The 17319-nt window shown below is 36.6% G+C and overlaps 1 protein-coding gene across 7 annotated transcripts in view; it reads left to right on the top strand.

Moving 5' to 3' along the window:
* The window catches only part of USP7 (ubiquitin specific peptidase 7), a 76981-nt gene that overhangs the window by 46924 nt on the left and 12738 nt on the right, over positions 1-17319 (top strand). For all 7 annotated transcript variants that reach the window (XR_009818366.1, XR_009818365.1, XM_061991798.1 and 4 more), the window contains 16 exons: positions 180-310; positions 3136-3190; positions 3726-3806; positions 3902-3992; positions 4774-4856; positions 5790-5899; positions 6721-6877; positions 7949-8093; positions 9039-9169; positions 10252-10386; positions 10580-10681; positions 11621-11726; positions 12021-12113; positions 12981-13048; positions 14205-14305; positions 15681-15834. Coding sequence is in view for 5 of the 7 variants with exons in the window: in XM_061991798.1 (XP_061847782.1) it covers positions 180-310; positions 3136-3190; positions 3726-3806; positions 3902-3992; positions 4774-4856; positions 5790-5899; positions 6721-6877; positions 7949-8093; positions 9039-9169; positions 10252-10386; positions 10580-10681; positions 11621-11726; positions 12021-12113; positions 12981-13048; positions 14205-14305; positions 15681-15834 (1743 nt within the window). In the remaining 2 variants the exon portion in view is untranslated. The remainder of the gene's footprint in view (positions 1-179; positions 311-3135; positions 3191-3725; positions 3807-3901; positions 3993-4773; positions 4857-5789; positions 5900-6720; positions 6878-7948; positions 8094-9038; positions 9170-10251; positions 10387-10579; positions 10682-11620; positions 11727-12020; positions 12114-12980; positions 13049-14204; positions 14306-15680; positions 15835-17319) is intronic.

Genomic DNA, 17319 nt, shown 5'->3' with positions numbered 1-17319 from the left:
GAGTCATTCCAGATAATGAATGTTTTTACACTACAGTACATATTTTTTTTTACAGATTCTTTTGGAGTGGTGATTAAATGGAGTTATATGAAGAAAGTAGCTGAAGGAGAAAGAATGCATGAAACAATATGAGCAATAAACTTTTCCTTGGATACTAATTGAACTAAATGCTTTTTCAGGCTGTGTACATGATGCCCACAGAAGGAGATGATTCATCCAAAAGTGTTCCTTTAGCATTGCAAAGAGTGTTTTATGAGCTGCAACATAGTGACAAACCAGTTGGAACGAAAAAGTTAACAAAATCCTTTGGGTAAGTTTCATAAATTTTGAGTTTTATTGGATTGTTACAGGCTTCATAAAGCTTTTCCTTAAAAAGGTTTTATTTAAGTCGGGCTATTTTTAGAGAGATACAGAGAAGTGTTAATGTGGCTTTATGTTAATTGCCAACTTTTCTTTAGAAGTTTACTTGAATAGGGTTTTTATTTATAGTCAGTACTGAAGACAACTGATCCAAAAATGAGATATTTTTTTTTTTCTGTGGAGGAGGGGAGCAGTACACAGTCAAACACAGCTGTCAGTAGCAGGGCTACGATTTACCTGTTACCTGAAGATTGTCTGCCGCTTGTAGTAGCGTGCTCTACTGACTGAAGTAAAGTTCAAGACAAAATATGTTGTTCAAAAATTGGAGTTCTGGTATTGTTAATGTCTTTTAAAAAATTGAAATATGTTTTAAATTCAGAGAAATAGCAGAAATTTGCATTTCCACATTGTTATTTGTGCATTGATGACTTGTACACTTTGTTATGATGTATCAAAGGTACACGTGTTTTTGCCTTTTGAACAATTTGAAGGCATTTAATACTGTGTGGCATTTAATGTTTAGTGATTAAAGCCTAAGAGGAATATCTATTGCATGAAGTAGAGATGCTGGAGCCCACACATGAAGTAATTATTTTCATTTTTTTCATTCTAGCACCTACTTTTCCTCCCTAAAACATCTATAAGAAGCCCTGCTTTTTGTTAATTTTTGTCCAATATCCAGTTCACTGTCTGGTATATTTTCCCCATCTGATGATAATTGTGAAGTGGTGTTACAGGGTGTAATTTTAAATCTAGACTATCAAGACAGAGAATTATACAATGGAGCTGTATTGAGGGTGGGGATTTTGTTATGTTTGAGTGTTTCTGTTTGTTTGGCTTTGGATTTTTTTATTGTTCTAACTTGATGTTTCAGTTGAGCACAAGTTAGGACCAGAACGGGACTTATAATTCTTGGTAGGATTTTGTCAAAAAATGTTCTAAAAGATTGTATTTCTCACCACTTTGTTGCACTGTATTTGTAGGTTAGTCTTTTATTATTAACACTGACATGTAGTGCTAGGGCAAATGCTGGACTCTGATCTTAAAAGTTCTCTTCCAGCTGAAATGATTGTCTATATTTCCTTATTTAAAAACAGGTTAGGAAATTTATATTGTCTTTTTCATACAGGTGGCCTAGTGTCCTTCCCACATCTTCTGCTAAAGCTTGTAGTAGTGCTCTGTACCGATAAGATTCTAACTTTGCATCTTCGTAACTTTTCCTTTTAGTCATTTGTGGAAATGTTAAAATTAAGTCAGTGACCTTAATGGTGTTTGTTTATCTGGTCATACCCACGGCCTAGTAGCACACTGTCTTTTTAGTTTATCAGTGCTCTTGCTGTCCCGTTACACTGGAAGGACTTGCGAATATCATAAACATTTCATCTTGAGTTAAGATCCCAGCTGTGTCATCTTCATAGCATGAGGGAACCTTTCCTAAGGGTGTTGCAGATGTTTAATTTTGTATCTGAGAGCAAGGTTTTAAAAAAGTGTTAATTCCTGCCTCCATTCTAGGAAAGGAATTTTTGAATATGTTTGACGATTTGGTCCTGCCTCCCCCACCCCATTAAATCAGATGTTCCTGACCTTGTGAGACCTACCTGTGTGCTGTGTAGAACATCACTTTTTACTGGGAATTATGAGTTGCTAAGTTTGACTTCTTTCAGTAGAACATGATGCCTTTGCAGGAGGTTATTTTCCATTCTTAATTATCCAACAGGTCACTTTAAACTTGTGTAAGTGTGGACTCTCACACAGTTGTTTTGTCACACTTTATGTAGTAGTACGATGTCCTGTGACAGCTGTGGGGAGTCACTGAGAAGAGAGTTTGAGAGAAAGATTAAGTTAATGTTGTTCCTGATAAATCCCTGTGCTTGTGGCTTCAAGAGACAGGGTTGAACTTCCACAGTTTAGTTAGAGCCTACAGTAAACAGTTTATTTTATGTGGTTAAGAGTGATAACTGTTGCAAAAGGAGTTCTCAGAGACTTAAAACCTAAAAAATATTCTTGAGTTGTAGTTAGTGTTCATAGGAGAAAGTATTTTATGCTAAGAATTTTGGGCTTCTTTTTCATTGAAGACAGTAGTGCTGAAGGACACACTACTGTTGCTGTAGTATGCCACAGTGGCTGTGAGGCATTTACAGACTTTTTTCTCACCCCTTCTTTCACAGGAGCAGGTTTGCATGTCAACAGTTCAGGAACCTGGATGCTTCCTTGCATCCTTGGAGTTACTGTGCATTTGGGGTTAACTGTTTAGATGAGCACAAAGGAGCCAGTAATTCCTATAAATCCATTTACTTCCTTTCATGTGCTGAAATAATCCCTGAATGCTACTTGACTGCACCTGAAGGGCCCTCAGAAGAGAGGCAGCTAGAAGCACGCTGTGGAAACTATTCTGACAGCATAGAATTGCTCCCAGGCCTTTTCTTAAGAGTTTTTTGATGTGAACTTGAGATTTAGGTTATAGACTGGAAGAATTCCTCTGCTAGCAGCAGCCTGGTCCTGGCCTCTTGAGCTGACTCTGATTGTCTTTCTGGTACTTGTCCCCAGGTCCACAGAGAGGGAAGGCAAGTGGGCAATGAATGGCTGGTAAAATGTCCCAAAAGTTCACTGCCACTTGTAAATGCTATAGAACTCAAAAAACCCTGTGTATCAGCAAATACTCAGAGTCTGTACATCTTGCTGTGTATTAGATTATTGATCTGCAAAGAAATAACAAAAATGTCTGAGCTGTTTATTTCATAATATAGTAATTTTGCATTAATTTCCCTTACAAAGGTGGGAAACTTTAGACAGCTTCATGCAACATGATGTCCAGGAATTATGTCGAGTGGTATGTTTTTGCTATTTCTTACTGCTCTGTGGTGGATAATGTTGTCTCCTGATATATTGTGTATATATAATATAATTTACCACCAGTCTTAGTAATACTGGCACTGTTCAACTTAAATCAGGTTTCTTGGTTCATTTCTCCTTTTTTCAGAATAGTACTGATGGTGGGCTTTAATGTGTGAGGAATTTGTGAAGGATAGGGAAGGCTGAAAATACATGGAACATATGCTAGTGGGCCTTTTATAGCCATGGAGAGAAATGCAGTTCTGAAGATGCAAATGTATCATTACATTTGTGAGATGTTTCATACTACTCCAGATACATTCCTTTTAGTTTGCAGAATGTATCCTCAGTGCAGTTTTTAGGAGGAAGAGGAGGATTAAAAAAAGTATCAAGGAGGTACCAGTACAAATTGATTTAGCATTTCATTTTATGACGGTGTCTTAGAGCTAAATCAGCGATGTGGTCATCAGTGTGTGATGAATAAATTCAAAACTTGCAGAGTTATCCTATGTAAAACCTTCTTTTTCTTTCAGCTGCTTGATAATGTGGAAAATAAAATGAAAGGCACGTGTGTAGAAGGCACTATTCCTAAATTGTTCAGAGGGAAGATGGTGGTATGTACTTAATATTTTCTTTTAGAAAAATAATTGAAATTCACTTCATTACTTGTATACATTGAAATTCTCTGGGTTTTGCTTTTTGTTTACAGTCTTACATCCAATGCAAACACGTAGACTATCGATCTGAACGAATAGAAGATTATTATGACATCCAGCTAAGTATAAAGGGAAAGAAAAATAGTAAGTGATACATTTTGTGATGTGCATCAATCAAATATTTCCACATGTTGGACATCTTTAGAGCGTGTTGATTTCCAAGCACTCTGAAAGTGCTCAGCATATTGAAATATCCTTGCTTTAAGACAGCTCATTGAAAACATTTTCTGCAGAAAATGTTTTTGCTTGCATTACCTTTTTTTTTTTTTTTCCTTCTCTGGTCTTCCACCCTGATTCTCTCGCTGATTAATCTCTTCATAAACCTTAGCAGTTTTCCTAGTGTCGTAAAAGTACATACTGTGGTCATGATGATAACAGTAGTGTTGTCACAGTAGGTTATAATTTACATATGAACTTGGAGGAAATAGGTTCTTATTCAGGCTTCACAATATTAATAAGCAAATAGAATGAACAAGCTAATGGTAGCAGCATAACAGTTGTCTCTTATTGTTACTTAACAAGTACATAGTATATAAGACATGATAAAAGACATTTGAGTCCAACAAACAGGATCATCTAGCCTGATAGTTAACAGTTGCAAAGTGAAAATAGATTTAGCAGACAGTTGTAACTATGTGACTTTAAAATATGTTGATATTCTTATGTAAGCCCTGACAATTTGATGCATTTCTTGATGTTATATGATATAAAACTTTTTAAAAGATAAAGGCAGAAATATCCAAACACAAACTCTCATGTCTTAATGTGTTGTTTGATTAATACACTGTTAAGCCTCCAAGCTAGAATAAACTTACATTTTTCTTCCTCCTTCCCTACAATTCCCCAATCTTTTTTTCTCATTTAGTTTTTGAGTCCTTCATTGACTATGTAGCAGTGGAACAGCTGGATGGTGATAACAAGTATGATGCAGGAGAACATGGTTTGCAGGTATTTTTCTTTTTTTAACTTAGTTTTAAAATTTATTACTCTACTCTTGGTAAAGTAACTTAATAAAGCTATGGTGGCCAGAAAATGTTGCAAAACTCATTCTAGGTTGTTTCAACTGATTTTGTTGATTTTTCTCCTTAGACAAGCTTTTATGTAGCTCTTCTTAATTGCTCTTAATTTTCTTAAAGAGGAGCTTTGATTTTAAAACAATTCCCTATATGTTGTTAAGTAGAGTGGTTAATTTCTCGACTGATCTCAAGACTGAGAAGTTCTTCCTCTAAGAGTTATCTGTTCTTCTATGTGTCTAGTAAAAAGGTGACAACTCTAAAAGTAACTTTAGAGGTCAGTTTTGTATCATCTACAAGAATGCCAGATGAACCTGTGGAATTGTAAACATTTATATGTGTGCACATGTTTCTCAGCTTTTCAGTTGCAGTTTGCTGCACCCACTGTAGAAAGCTGAAATCCTTTATTAAAACTTGTCTTTTAGGAAAGCTTACTGCTGCAGCTTTACTAGACCAGGTACATATTCTTGAGCCCTTCCTGGGAAGGTACAGCATAGTAGCTAAATATATGTTGTCAGGATACACTGAACATGAAATTCTTAATTGATCAAAAAAGAGGTTTTGCCTCTGTATTATCTTTTTTTTTTTTTATACAAGTAACTTAGTGAGATGTTCACTGGTGTGTATGAATGATCTAAATGTAAATGAACTGAGTTTTTTTCAATGTTATTGGAGTAGCTCAAGGGAAGGTTGAAGCAGCATTAAGGTATTTAACTTCCACCTAAATTCTCAGCTGTTCTTTTGTGCACATTGTGTTGTCAAGCCTGTGAAATAAGGAGTCCATAGGAGGGGTGTCTGCAGCAAACGAATATTTTGAGTTGCTAAAAATCTTGTCATTTCAACCCTCTGTCTCCTTAAAAATATCTAGGAGGCGGAGAAAGGTGTCAAGTTCCTAACATTGCCACCAGTATTACATCTACAGCTCATGAGGTTTATGTATGATCCTCAGACTGACCAAAATATCAAGATAAACGACAGGTAAGTTTTGGGGGGTTCTTTTGTTGTAGACCCATGAATGTGTTTTATAAAAAATGTTATTTTTGATTCCAACTACAAGGGGAAGTTATAAACGGTCAGAGATGGCAGAGGACCCTAAAAGGTGCACTGACTGAACATTAAGGTTCAGAATGAGAAATTGAATACCTAAATAGTAATTTGTAGTTGTCAGTCTGAGTATGAAACAAGTGAATGCACCTTTTAGTGCGTTATGGGCCATTCTTTATGGGCCATGTGTGGAAAGCTAGTACATTCTGATAGGCAGCCACAAGAGTGAGTACGACTATGTAGTCCTCTGCTTTTCCTCCATCTATTTCTATGCCCACTCATTGTAAGTGGAGGCTGACAGTTTCCCAGAGATAAGTTGTTTGTTCTAAGCTAAATCTATATTGCAACGATTTCAGTCTCACCAAGGTGAGACTACAGCAGCTGAAGGACTTTTCAAAACAATATTCCAGTCCAGTGGTAGAAAAGCTGTATTTGACTACTGGAAAATGAGTACAGAAAATGAGCTTTTCCTTCGACACAGTGAATCCAAACCAGTATAATTTCAGTTAAAGTGCTCTTACCCTGGTTACCAAGGGCATACTTTTTTAGAGGTGCTTATGAAGAGTAGTTTTATTCCATATTAAAACAGTGTAACATTTGCCACTGTATTCAGTATATCCTTGATAGAAATGACTTTATAACAGCAGCTTGTTCCTTTTTTGTAACTTGCTTTAGGAGTAATTACCGATGTCCTGCATAATAGCATGAGTGTGTCTACCTACAAACACAACTATCTTAATTCTTTTCAAAACTAGGTTTGAGTTTCCTGAGCAGTTGCCACTAGATGAATTTTTGCAAAAGACAGATCCTAAAGATCCTGCGAATTACATTCTTCATGCAGTTCTAGTACACAGTGGAGATAACCACGGCGGACATTATGTTGTTTACTTAAATCCAAAGGGGGATGGCAAAGTGAGTATTGAAAAGCACCTAAACATATTTGGTTTTGTACATACTTGTGGTTTTCATAATGGGTAAATCTTTAGAATTTTTGTTGCCTAACAGAAGAGTGTGCTGGCACACTTCGTCACACAGAGGTTTAACTCCAAGTAGCTCTTACCTTGGTACTCTTTCACTTGGTGCCTATTCTAAAGTGTCAAGGAAACTTTGTAAGTAACCAGCAGCCTCCTGTCTAGTTTTTGCTCCTCAAGGAGGAGCCTGCATTTGGAAGCATTAAAGAATCACTTGCCTTCTTAAGATGAACAGCTTCATCTTTGCTGTTCACTTTTGGCAAAAGACTTAGCTAAGGGAATCCTTTCAGTTGTGTCTGTGTATGAGCTGAAGTTCTACTGCAATCAAATTTTTTCCCAGCATTTTTCTGAAGCTTTCATGCTGAAACAAATATGAAGATTTCAAATATTTCTGTGACTCAGTATCTTTCCATGTCCCACTGTTAAAGATCTAGGTGCTTTGATTGGATCAGACATTTATAGGTCAGGTGCCTCTTCCCTCAAGGTGACTGGTTTTGTCTGTTCATGAATACTCACAGTAGAAGTCAGATTTTGCTGAAAATTTGTTGCTATTTCTGCTTCATTCTGAATTTGCTTCACTTTTTTCAATTGTGAATTTGCTGTAAATTACTTTAGATGTACAAATAATTACCAGCTGTCTTGTGCATTGGTGCTTTTTGTTTTGCAACAAATAAAGTCAATTTTCTGATTCATAGAAATGTTACATGCTCGAATAGCAGCTGTAATAAAAAGTTCTTTGAATAATTACTGGGCTTTTGATATATTCAGTGTAAAATGTTCAAATAGTTCAGTAAAGTTTGATATTTATGGCCTTCCTTATGCTGAGTGCAAATAACAGGTAACACAAATTATACTGAACCAGTTTTTTTTTTAAACTCATGCTGTTTGAAGAGCAATTTTAGTCACTTCAAAGAGCTGAAAGACGTGCCAGAAATAGGATTCATTTACCATTCGAGTACATGATTTTTTTTTTTGTGTGTTAAATTATATTTATATAAAATTTTCTCCCTAGTGGTGTAAATTTGATGATGATGTTGTATCAAGATGTACAAAGGAAGAAGCGATTGAACACAACTATGGAGGTCACGACGATGACTTATCCGTACGGCACTGTACGAACGCGTACATGTTGGTTTACATCAGGGAATCAAAATTAAGTATGTATGCTCTGTGTGTGTTCCAGATTAGATTTACAGACAGGGATTTGGGGCTATATTTGACTTTTGATTTGTTAACAGTTTTCCTTTACAAAGGAGCTTCATTAATTACATCTGGAACTTAGAGATTCTGTGGCATCTACCATCATTTCTCTTACTTTTGGAAAGTATGTGCTAATTTAGTATGGTCTTAGCACAGTAAGGCAAGGCTGTTTCTCTGCTTCAGCCTTGATTGTTTTATAGGATGGAATAATTAGTGAACTAACTTCAGTGAAGGAAACTAAATCCAGTTGATAATAAATATGTAGATGTCTGTACACTAAGAAAATTGAGTGGTGGTATTTTTTTTAATCCTGAAATGAATATTTAATTCAGAAGTCGATGATACATATTTCATGGAAGTAGTGCATTTTGGCTTGGGATAGAAAATGTTGCTTTTGCCAAAACATGATGATATCAAGCCATGTTTTTAATTAAAAGCTAAAAAAAGCTGGGTACTGGGGCTGTTTAGTCTGTAGGAGAGGAGACTGAGGGGGGAGATCTTACTAACATTTACAAATATTTAAGGGGGAGTGTCAGGAGGTTGGGACATCCATGTTTTCTATAGTACCTTGCAACAGGACAAGGGGTAATGGGATGAAGCTGGAACACAAAAATTTCCACTTAAACATAAGAAAAAACTATTTTACTTTGAGGGTGACGGAGCAGTGGAACAGACTGTCCAGAGGGGTTGTGGAGTCTCATGCCTTGGAGGTCTTCAAGATGCACCTGGACATGTTCCTATGCGACCTGATCTAAATGGACTCATTTTTAGCACGGGGGTTGGACTAGATGATCTCTAAAGGTCCCTTCCAACCCCTGCCATTCTATGATAAGTCAAGTGTATGTGAGGAAAACCCTGTTCGATATAAATCTTGAAATGACACCACAAAATCTGCTTTGTAGGCGAAGTTTTGCAGCCTGTCACGGACCATGATATTCCACAACAACTAGTAGAAAGGCTACAAGAAGAGAAAAGGATAGAAGCTCAGAAGAGGAAGGAGAGGCAGGAAGCTCACCTCTACATGCAAGTGCAGGTCAGCTTTGGAAACACATCAAGTTGAAGCTACCTTACCATTAAAATTCACAGTCTTGAGCCACCCAAGACAAACCTTGATTTTCATTTTTGAAAAAAAATTGTATTTGGAAGTAGTGTTACGAGTGTAACTGATTTTAGTGCTTGTAAGTATATTTACATATGCAATGGCTCCTAATGAAACAGTTCTGTATGTTATAGATGTTTCTATTTTCTCTATAAATTACATGTTTGCAAGTAAAAATAGTAAGTTCAGGTGAAAAGGACCAGGTTATTTTAAATGGCTGCCCTGCTACCACACTTTTATCTCCTTCAGGAATTATTTTGTAAAATTAGAATGTATGTAGCTATAGGCTGCAAGCCTGGACTACTGCCAAACTGAGCTCATCAAGTAGAAGCAGAAGGAGAGAGTGCTTATATTTGCAATTATCTTTTTGGAAAAGCCAGATGGACTAGATTGTTATGAATTGCCTTAAGGAACCCTGTTTATGGCTCTTTCCAGAGCCCATCTGGCACAAGAAAATAGAACCCATTTTCCATTTGCCTCCATGTTTCCTTGCATCTCCTTTCTGATGTTCATAAGTAGAGATATCGGGGCCGTTGAGCTTGTTCTACACTGCATTTACGCTGGAACTGTTTTCAGTGGAGAGACTGTCAGAGTTGCATTGTCTGTCTTTCCATTAACAAAGAATGCACAGGAGCTGTGGGAGATACAGGAAACACTTTTAGACCAGTCTTCTTGCATTCCAGTAAAATAATTATGTAGCTTTTTTTTTAATGTGCCAAGATTGTTAGAGCACATGTTTCCAAGATGAAGATCTAAGTGCAACTGGTTTTTAATTGTTCAGGATTCATAATAATTCATGTGTTTTAATTATTTAAACTGATTTGACTAACAGTCACAGTTTTACAATTTCATTGTAGTCTGTGTATTTGCAAACTTTCTTCAGGAGAACAAGAATAGTGTTACAGTGTACTGTTCTCCACAGAGGTGGTGATGTTGCCTACTAAAGCACCATGAGAAGATACTATGTTGGGCAGCTGAATTAACATGAATAGTAACCTTTAAATGCAATTTTTCAGATAGTGGCAGAGGATCAGTTCTGTGGTCACCAAGGCAATGATATGTATGATGAAGAAAAAGTGAAATACACTGTTTTCAAAGTATTAAAAAACTCCACACTTACAGAATTTGTTCAGAATCTCTCTCAAACGATGGTAAGTTTTCTGTAGCTGAATATCTGTATGTATTTTCCCTTTATTACATTGTGGTTGCTTCAGAGTCTTTATCTTCTCCAGGTATTGGCAGCAGTCATAATTTAGACCTTTTAAAATAGGTGTGTTTGTGTTTAATCAAAGCATCATAACCTTTTGCTTGTTTGATTCATGTCACAATTGTTATTTGTTTTAGGGATTTCCCCAGGATCAAATCAGATTATGGCCAATGCAAGCTAGAAGTAATGGAACAAAAAGACCTGCAATGTTAGATAATGAAGCAGATGGCAATAAAACGGTAAATATTCATTGATAGAGGACATATTTCTGTACATCACCAGTGACTTGTTGCTCTCTTTTAAGAATTTGTAAGTTTGGGACAACATTATTCGGTAATGTATCTGATAAAGTTTGGTACTTAAGAATGGGTATAAGTTGGAACATAAGAGTTTCCAAAGAAATATAAGGAACAATTTCTTCACTATTCAGGTGAGGGAGCACTGAAACAGGCTGCCCAGATGGGTTGCAGAGATATCTTCTCTGAATGTCTTCTCTGGAGACATTCAAAACCCATCTGAATGAGTTCCTATGTGACCTACTCTAGGTGGTCCTACTCTGGCAGGGGTGTTGACCTAGATGATCTTTCAAGGTCTCTTCCAACCCTTAAGATTTTGTGATTTTGTGAGAAGCCTTGAGATTTAGTGGATTGATTTGGATAGGAGGAGGGAGTGTGGTGTGTGATTTTTCTTACATGAAAAAAAGGCACAGTTGTGATTTTTATGTTAGATTTCAAACAGATTTTTTTTTTTTTTTTGAGTCCTCATTACTTGAGGGGGGGAGGGAAAATCTGTATTTAATGAAATTTGTTGCTTACAATGCAAAACATTGTGTCTAAGTACCACAGAAAACAATTGTTGGTTTCACTGTTTTGTTGCTTCTAAACTGAAGCGATTTTCTTGCCATAATAAAGATAGCCTTAGGTATACTTTTGAAATCAAAAAGTCCATCTTAAATAAAACCTATAACTTGTGCTTCATTATAACTTTTTGGTGGCTTTATATCTATCATTGTTTCTTTTATTAAGCTTCATAACCTTTCTGTCATTAATGCAACTAAAACCAAAAAATCTCCCCCTCATAGAATGTCGTGAAGTCCTTGTAACTGATAAACATGCAGATATCACATTATATTATGTTCTTTAGAGACTTTTTGTCTTCTTCTACATCTTTCTACATAGATGATTGAGCTCAGTGACAATGAAAATCCATGGACAATATTTTTGGAAACAGTAGATCCAGAGATGGCTGCTACTGGAGCAACATTACCCAAGTTTGATAAAGATCGTAAGCATATATGCTAAAGAGACTACATTTTGGGGATATCTCCAAGAACCCTGTATGCTGCTTTTTTCAATAATGACATTGATGTACCCATCAATCTACAGTGCCTAAATTAATTTTTCTCATGCAATTTTTCTCTCATTTCTCTTCATATTTGGGACATGTTACATGTGTGTGTGTGCACTTATTAATAAAAGCTCAGCATTTATTTTAAGAGCATTATCAAAATTAATAAATCAGCAACACATCTTTGTACATAGCCTCAGTTAACATTAGGTCTTGTTCCTTCATGTGTAGATGATGTAATGTTGTTTCTGAAGATGTATGATCCGAAGACTCGGAGTTTGAATTATTGTGGACATATCTACACACCTATATCCTGTAAAATACGTGAGTGTTACAATTCAGTTTCATTGATTAAATTGTTTTATTATTATTATTATTATTTAGTTTATTTTTCTTTTAATATTAGTTTTATCACTGAAATCAAGGCTAAGTCACAGAAGAAACTCTTGATTTTTCCTAACACTTGAGAGTTTTCTTTTCCACGTTGTATCAGTGAAGGCTGAGAGTGTTGCCTTAACACACTGTTGGCTGTCAGTTAAGTTTCTGTTACAGCTTTGCTGGATTCACCAGGTGCAGATGAACATAAACAGCTGTTTCAAACTTAATGTAAAGTTCCGTGATTTGATATTGCTTTCCAGTTTGGTTTTTGACTTACATCTCAAGATGTTTTGTTGTAGTGTCAGCAGGTTTTTTTTTTTTTTGTTGGAACTTACTTCTGCAGTAGCTTTTAAAATAATTCTTCTACAACCTTCCACTGTACTAGCCTCAGAGCAACTGAATTGAGCATGAGCCTTGTTTTCCACAAATGTCCACTCAGTAAAAATAGTATTGAATTTCTCATTTTGATGACTTTTATGTGCTGGCTATTTTTTTTATTTTAGCTATCTTAATTTTTTCTTCTAAGGAGATTAACATTTTTCACTGGGGAAGGAACAGTGTTATTTCTTCTCTGATCTCAGATGGCCTTGTGCATGTTTTTGTTGCTGTTGTTCAGATGAAATGGGAGAAAAAACTCGAAAGTCTGCCACTGGGTTGAATGTTAATAAGGGAAACTTTACCTAGAAGGCTTTTGTTCTTAGGCACTTATAAACTGTTTATTTAGGGTAGAAAAATAGATTTGCTCCTTTTTGCAAGAAGTCTCACTAGCAGTTAAAGTGCAAGGCATTTCACATTCCTTTTCTTTTCCACTAGGTGACTTGCTTCCAGTTATGTGTGAGAGAGCAGGATTTCCACAAGAAACTAACCTTATCCTCTATGAGGTTTGAATTGATAGACTTTTTGTAACATATTTGTCTTTAACATGCTCTAACTGAAGAAAAAGAAACTTTATTGGTTAAAAAAGGTTGTTTATGACAATAGTAATTGCCAAGCATTCTCTATAACGTGTTGCTTTGAAGTCTACAGTGCTGCAAGAGAGCAGTTAACTTCAAAACAGATTTAAAATTAAACTACTAGAAGTGTGAGGCTTTAACAACAAACAAAATCCTTGTGAAGTCCATCATGAGCAGCTTTTGCTGTGCCTATCCTCTGAGTCACAGTGTTAGAGGAGCTAGTGCTGCTATAACATTATTGGCCATCATATTTTCAGTGCCCCTCTTAGCAGAGTTTAGAAAACTCTGCATCTTCTACTTCTTTCCCTAAATTAAAAGTCAGCAAACAAAATACTTAGTCTGCTAACTTGTTTCTGCCCAAATACAGAAATAGTAAATTGTTATAACCGCTGTATTTATTGAGTGCTGCAGATGCAGATCTTACCAAGTCAAAGTCCTCACTATAGTAAGAACAAGGAATCATTTTTTTAATTAAGATTTTCTGGTGGTTCCAGGGGAACATGAACAATTCTATCCTAAAAAGCAGAACTGTCAAGTACTCCTACTCCATGCAGGTCAGGGCTGCAGTTTGATTCCAGTTTTAGACAGATGCTTTTATCCCAAGAAATCAACCTACAAGTATAAATATGTAACATGCATGTAAATATTTTATAATATATGTATTTTTTATATGGCTTTGTCTTTTGGGGTTTCTTTAAAGACAGTTGAATTGCTGTACAAAAGTTCTGCGTTTTAAATAAGTGAGCAAAGTCACTGTTTCTCAAGCTTCCTGGAAGCTGCGTCACTAGAAAGTTAATCTGAATTTTGGAATGTAACAAAATAATGCTGAAGGATAAAATACTTCTGAAAATTAAGAAAATTTGAGTGAGGTTCCAAAGGTAAAAATGAACAGCCAGCTTGATCGATACCAATTAGATTTCTCTGGACCTTAGTTAAGATTACATTTAACTTGCATATATATATCTATCCATTTGTTTCATTTGAAAGAAAATACAAACTACTTTAGCTGATTATTTCTTCACTATTATTTTGGGGCTTTTGTTTGTTCTCTGATTAACAGTTCAACTTTTGTTCTTTATTGCAGGAAGTTAAACCCAATTTAACAGAAAGGATTCAAGACTATGATGTGTCACTTGATAAAGCTCTTGATGAACTCATGGATGGCGACATCATAGTGTTTCAGAAGTATGTATTTTAAGGGGTCAGCTTGTCATTGCAATTAAGTCACCTGGTTCACTTGGAAAACACAACTTTAACTTAGCATTTTTAACGAGCAAAGTATAATTTTCCAGCAGTAGGCACGTTCTCAGCAGTTATTTGTTATTCAAAGGAGAAACGAGAAGACATTGGTAGTATTTTATCATGTGCCACATTATTTAAGGAAAAGGTTCCATCCTTCTTTGGAAAACTAATAGTCTATAATAGGTCTTATTATTACCAAAGAATATGGTTGTACAATTTGTCTTGAGTTCTGCAGGTTTTTACTTGGAGCTGCTGTAATTTAAAAACTGAAGAGCCCACCAGCATTTCAGCTCTCAGGCTCAGTACTATTACCCCTGTATAAGGCTCTTGGCTTGGAGCTCCTTTCAGCCTAGCCCTGAACTAAACTGCTTTCCCTTTTTTTCCTTTACTCATGCTCACAGTAAGTTCCTCATTGGTCTACAGTGATGAGATGCTCCCAATTTGCCTGAGCATATGTGACTCATAGGTGTGCTGGTGCTTCAGCTGGAGTTTTCTCCAAAGAAAAAGGAGAACTCCTGCATCTTGTATCCATTGAGGGGATCTTTCATAAGCTTGTCAGGGCTATAAATCAGCATTTCTATACTCTCACTCCTGATGGTCACACCCAACTGTGTTGCTCTGTTTCTCTCCATGGGCTGACAGTGGGTGGAAGCCAGCTAGTCTATCTTCAGCACTCTTACCCCAGATTATGTGAGATGAATGTATTTCTCATGTCATGCCTTGGAACTCGCATTCCCTGTTGACCCAGTTGGTGTTATGCACCTTTGGCTGGCTGCTGACATCTGGGTAAGTGCACAGCTTGTACCCTGATGCTATTTCTCTGCTGAGAAGATAGGGGTACCAGTCAGTAGTGACCCAAACCAACATCTGTGCCCACTGTTTTGCTTCTGTGTTTCAAGGAGTGCTGTTGTACATCTGGCCTTTGTGCAAAGCAATTGATGCAGGAGTATATGGAAAGCTGTGGCAGTGTTAATGCCCGCAGTAATGTGCCGGGGTGGGAGGGAGGGACAACTACTGCTGGAGTGCCACTGTGCCACAATAGATTTGGAGTGCTGCCAGACTGCCAAAGGAGAGAGCACAGCCTGTGAGTGCCATTGCCCTCATGCCACACAGAAACGCTCAGGGGTGTGGGTCACTACTGACTGTATTAGTTCTACTGTGTACAAATGGTGACTCTTTAAAAAGGTTTCTAAACTTTATTTCTATATCTCTCTCAACTCTTGTTGAATTACTGTTAAACATGTTTTTAAAAGCCCTAACTGCTCGTATGTGTAACAATGTGATATGTAATAGTATTATCGTTTGTTTGCTCTTGTAGGGATGACCCAGAAAATGATAACAGTGAGCTACCAACCGCTAAAGAATACTTCCGAGACCTCTATCATCGTGTGGATGTAATTTTCTGTGATAAAACCATCCCCAATGACCCAGGCTTTGTTGTTACTTTATCCAATAGAATGAATTACTTTCAGGTATGCGTCCTCTTTGTTTCTTTGCTTTTGTTTCCTTGTTCTGAAAGTAACTTTTGTACTAGTTCACAAACACATTACAAATGCTTTTAGAAAAGAGTAGATTTTTTTCTTGTATACTTTTTGCATTGTGGTAATGAAAAATCGAAGCTACTAATGCTTGTGAGAAGAAAATACTCTTAAAACTCACCAGTTTTATTAGTAATGAGTTATTTGACAATAGGATTCGTTCTTGATAAGTGGTTCTGTTCTGTCAGGAAAATCATATTCTAACAAAATTGTGTTTCCTTATATAAAACTTCCTCAACTAACTTAGCTGATACAAGGAAAATGCCTTGGAAGTGTAGTGATACCTATTTTCTACTTGTAATATCACCAATGATTTTGTAGGCCAAACTATATTCCTTTTATAACACAGTGCTGTTTAATGGCACTAACAGATCAGACCTGTTGTGTTCATAAAGGGTGATGGGGATGTTGGGAAGAGGAAAACTGGACAATGAAACTTTAAACAAAAGTTGATGTGATCTATTAATAGCCTGAGTAGATTTGGTCCCCTGCAGTTCTCCAGTGGTTCCTAGAATCATAGAATTGTCTCAGTTGGAAGAGATCATCAAGTCCAGCCTTTGTCCCAGCCCAATCAAACACTAGACCATTTCCCTAAGTACAACATCCACCTGTCTCTTAAATGTGTCCAGGGACAGTGGCTCCAGCACCTCCCTGGGCAGTTGTTCCAATGTTTGACAGCCCTATCAGGAAAGAAATTCCTCCTAATATACAAGCTGAACCTACCCTGGCACAACTTCAGGCAATTTCCTCTTGTTCTATTACTTTTCCATGACCAAAGGCAGGAGCTTTGAGCACCTGCATATGCAGGGGAAGTCAGATCATTTTTGCTATCCTGCTCTCATCACTGGCTTTTCAGCAACTCCTTTTCTCTTATTCCATTTTCACTTGCAGTGTAAGTTCTTCATAGATTTGGGGCTTTTTCAGGTTTGAGGGGTTTTTTTTAGTTTGAGAAAAATAGACTGAGAAGCCTTATTTTTTTCTGTGTGAGGCAGCGATGTGAAATATACTGATGATATTGCACAGCAAACTAACTTCCTTGGAGTGAATTAAAGAACAGTGGGAATTTTCAAAGAGCAAGTTGTGCTTATTTCGCCAGTAATACTGTAATAAAAAAACAAGCAAACCACAACAACAAATAAACAAATTCCAAAGTAGTAGAACTATTGTGGAGTTTTGTGGCCTTTTTGTGACAGTGACTTATTGTAATAAAACAGATTGATTCCTCACTTTTTTTCCTAGTATATCTTATTCTGTGTCAACTGTTCACAAGCTAAAAATACGAGTTTATTTTGCTGTGGGGAAGTAGACAGTGAGACTGTCTCAGTTTCAGTAGCATAATGTTCTTGACATGTGATGAATCACTGTGTGATGGTAGAGCAATGTCATAACTGTCTGAAATAATTCTGAACTCACAAAAAA

The sequence above is a fragment of the Colius striatus genome, chromosome 3, assembly GCF_028858725.1.
Source record: "Colius striatus isolate bColStr4 chromosome 3, bColStr4.1.hap1, whole genome shotgun sequence".
In the NCBI taxonomy this organism is placed as follows: Eukaryota; Metazoa; Chordata; class Aves; order Coliiformes; family Coliidae; genus Colius; species Colius striatus.
Note: the sequence above shows the minus strand (reverse complement) of the source record. Positions and strands in the feature narration are given on the sequence as shown.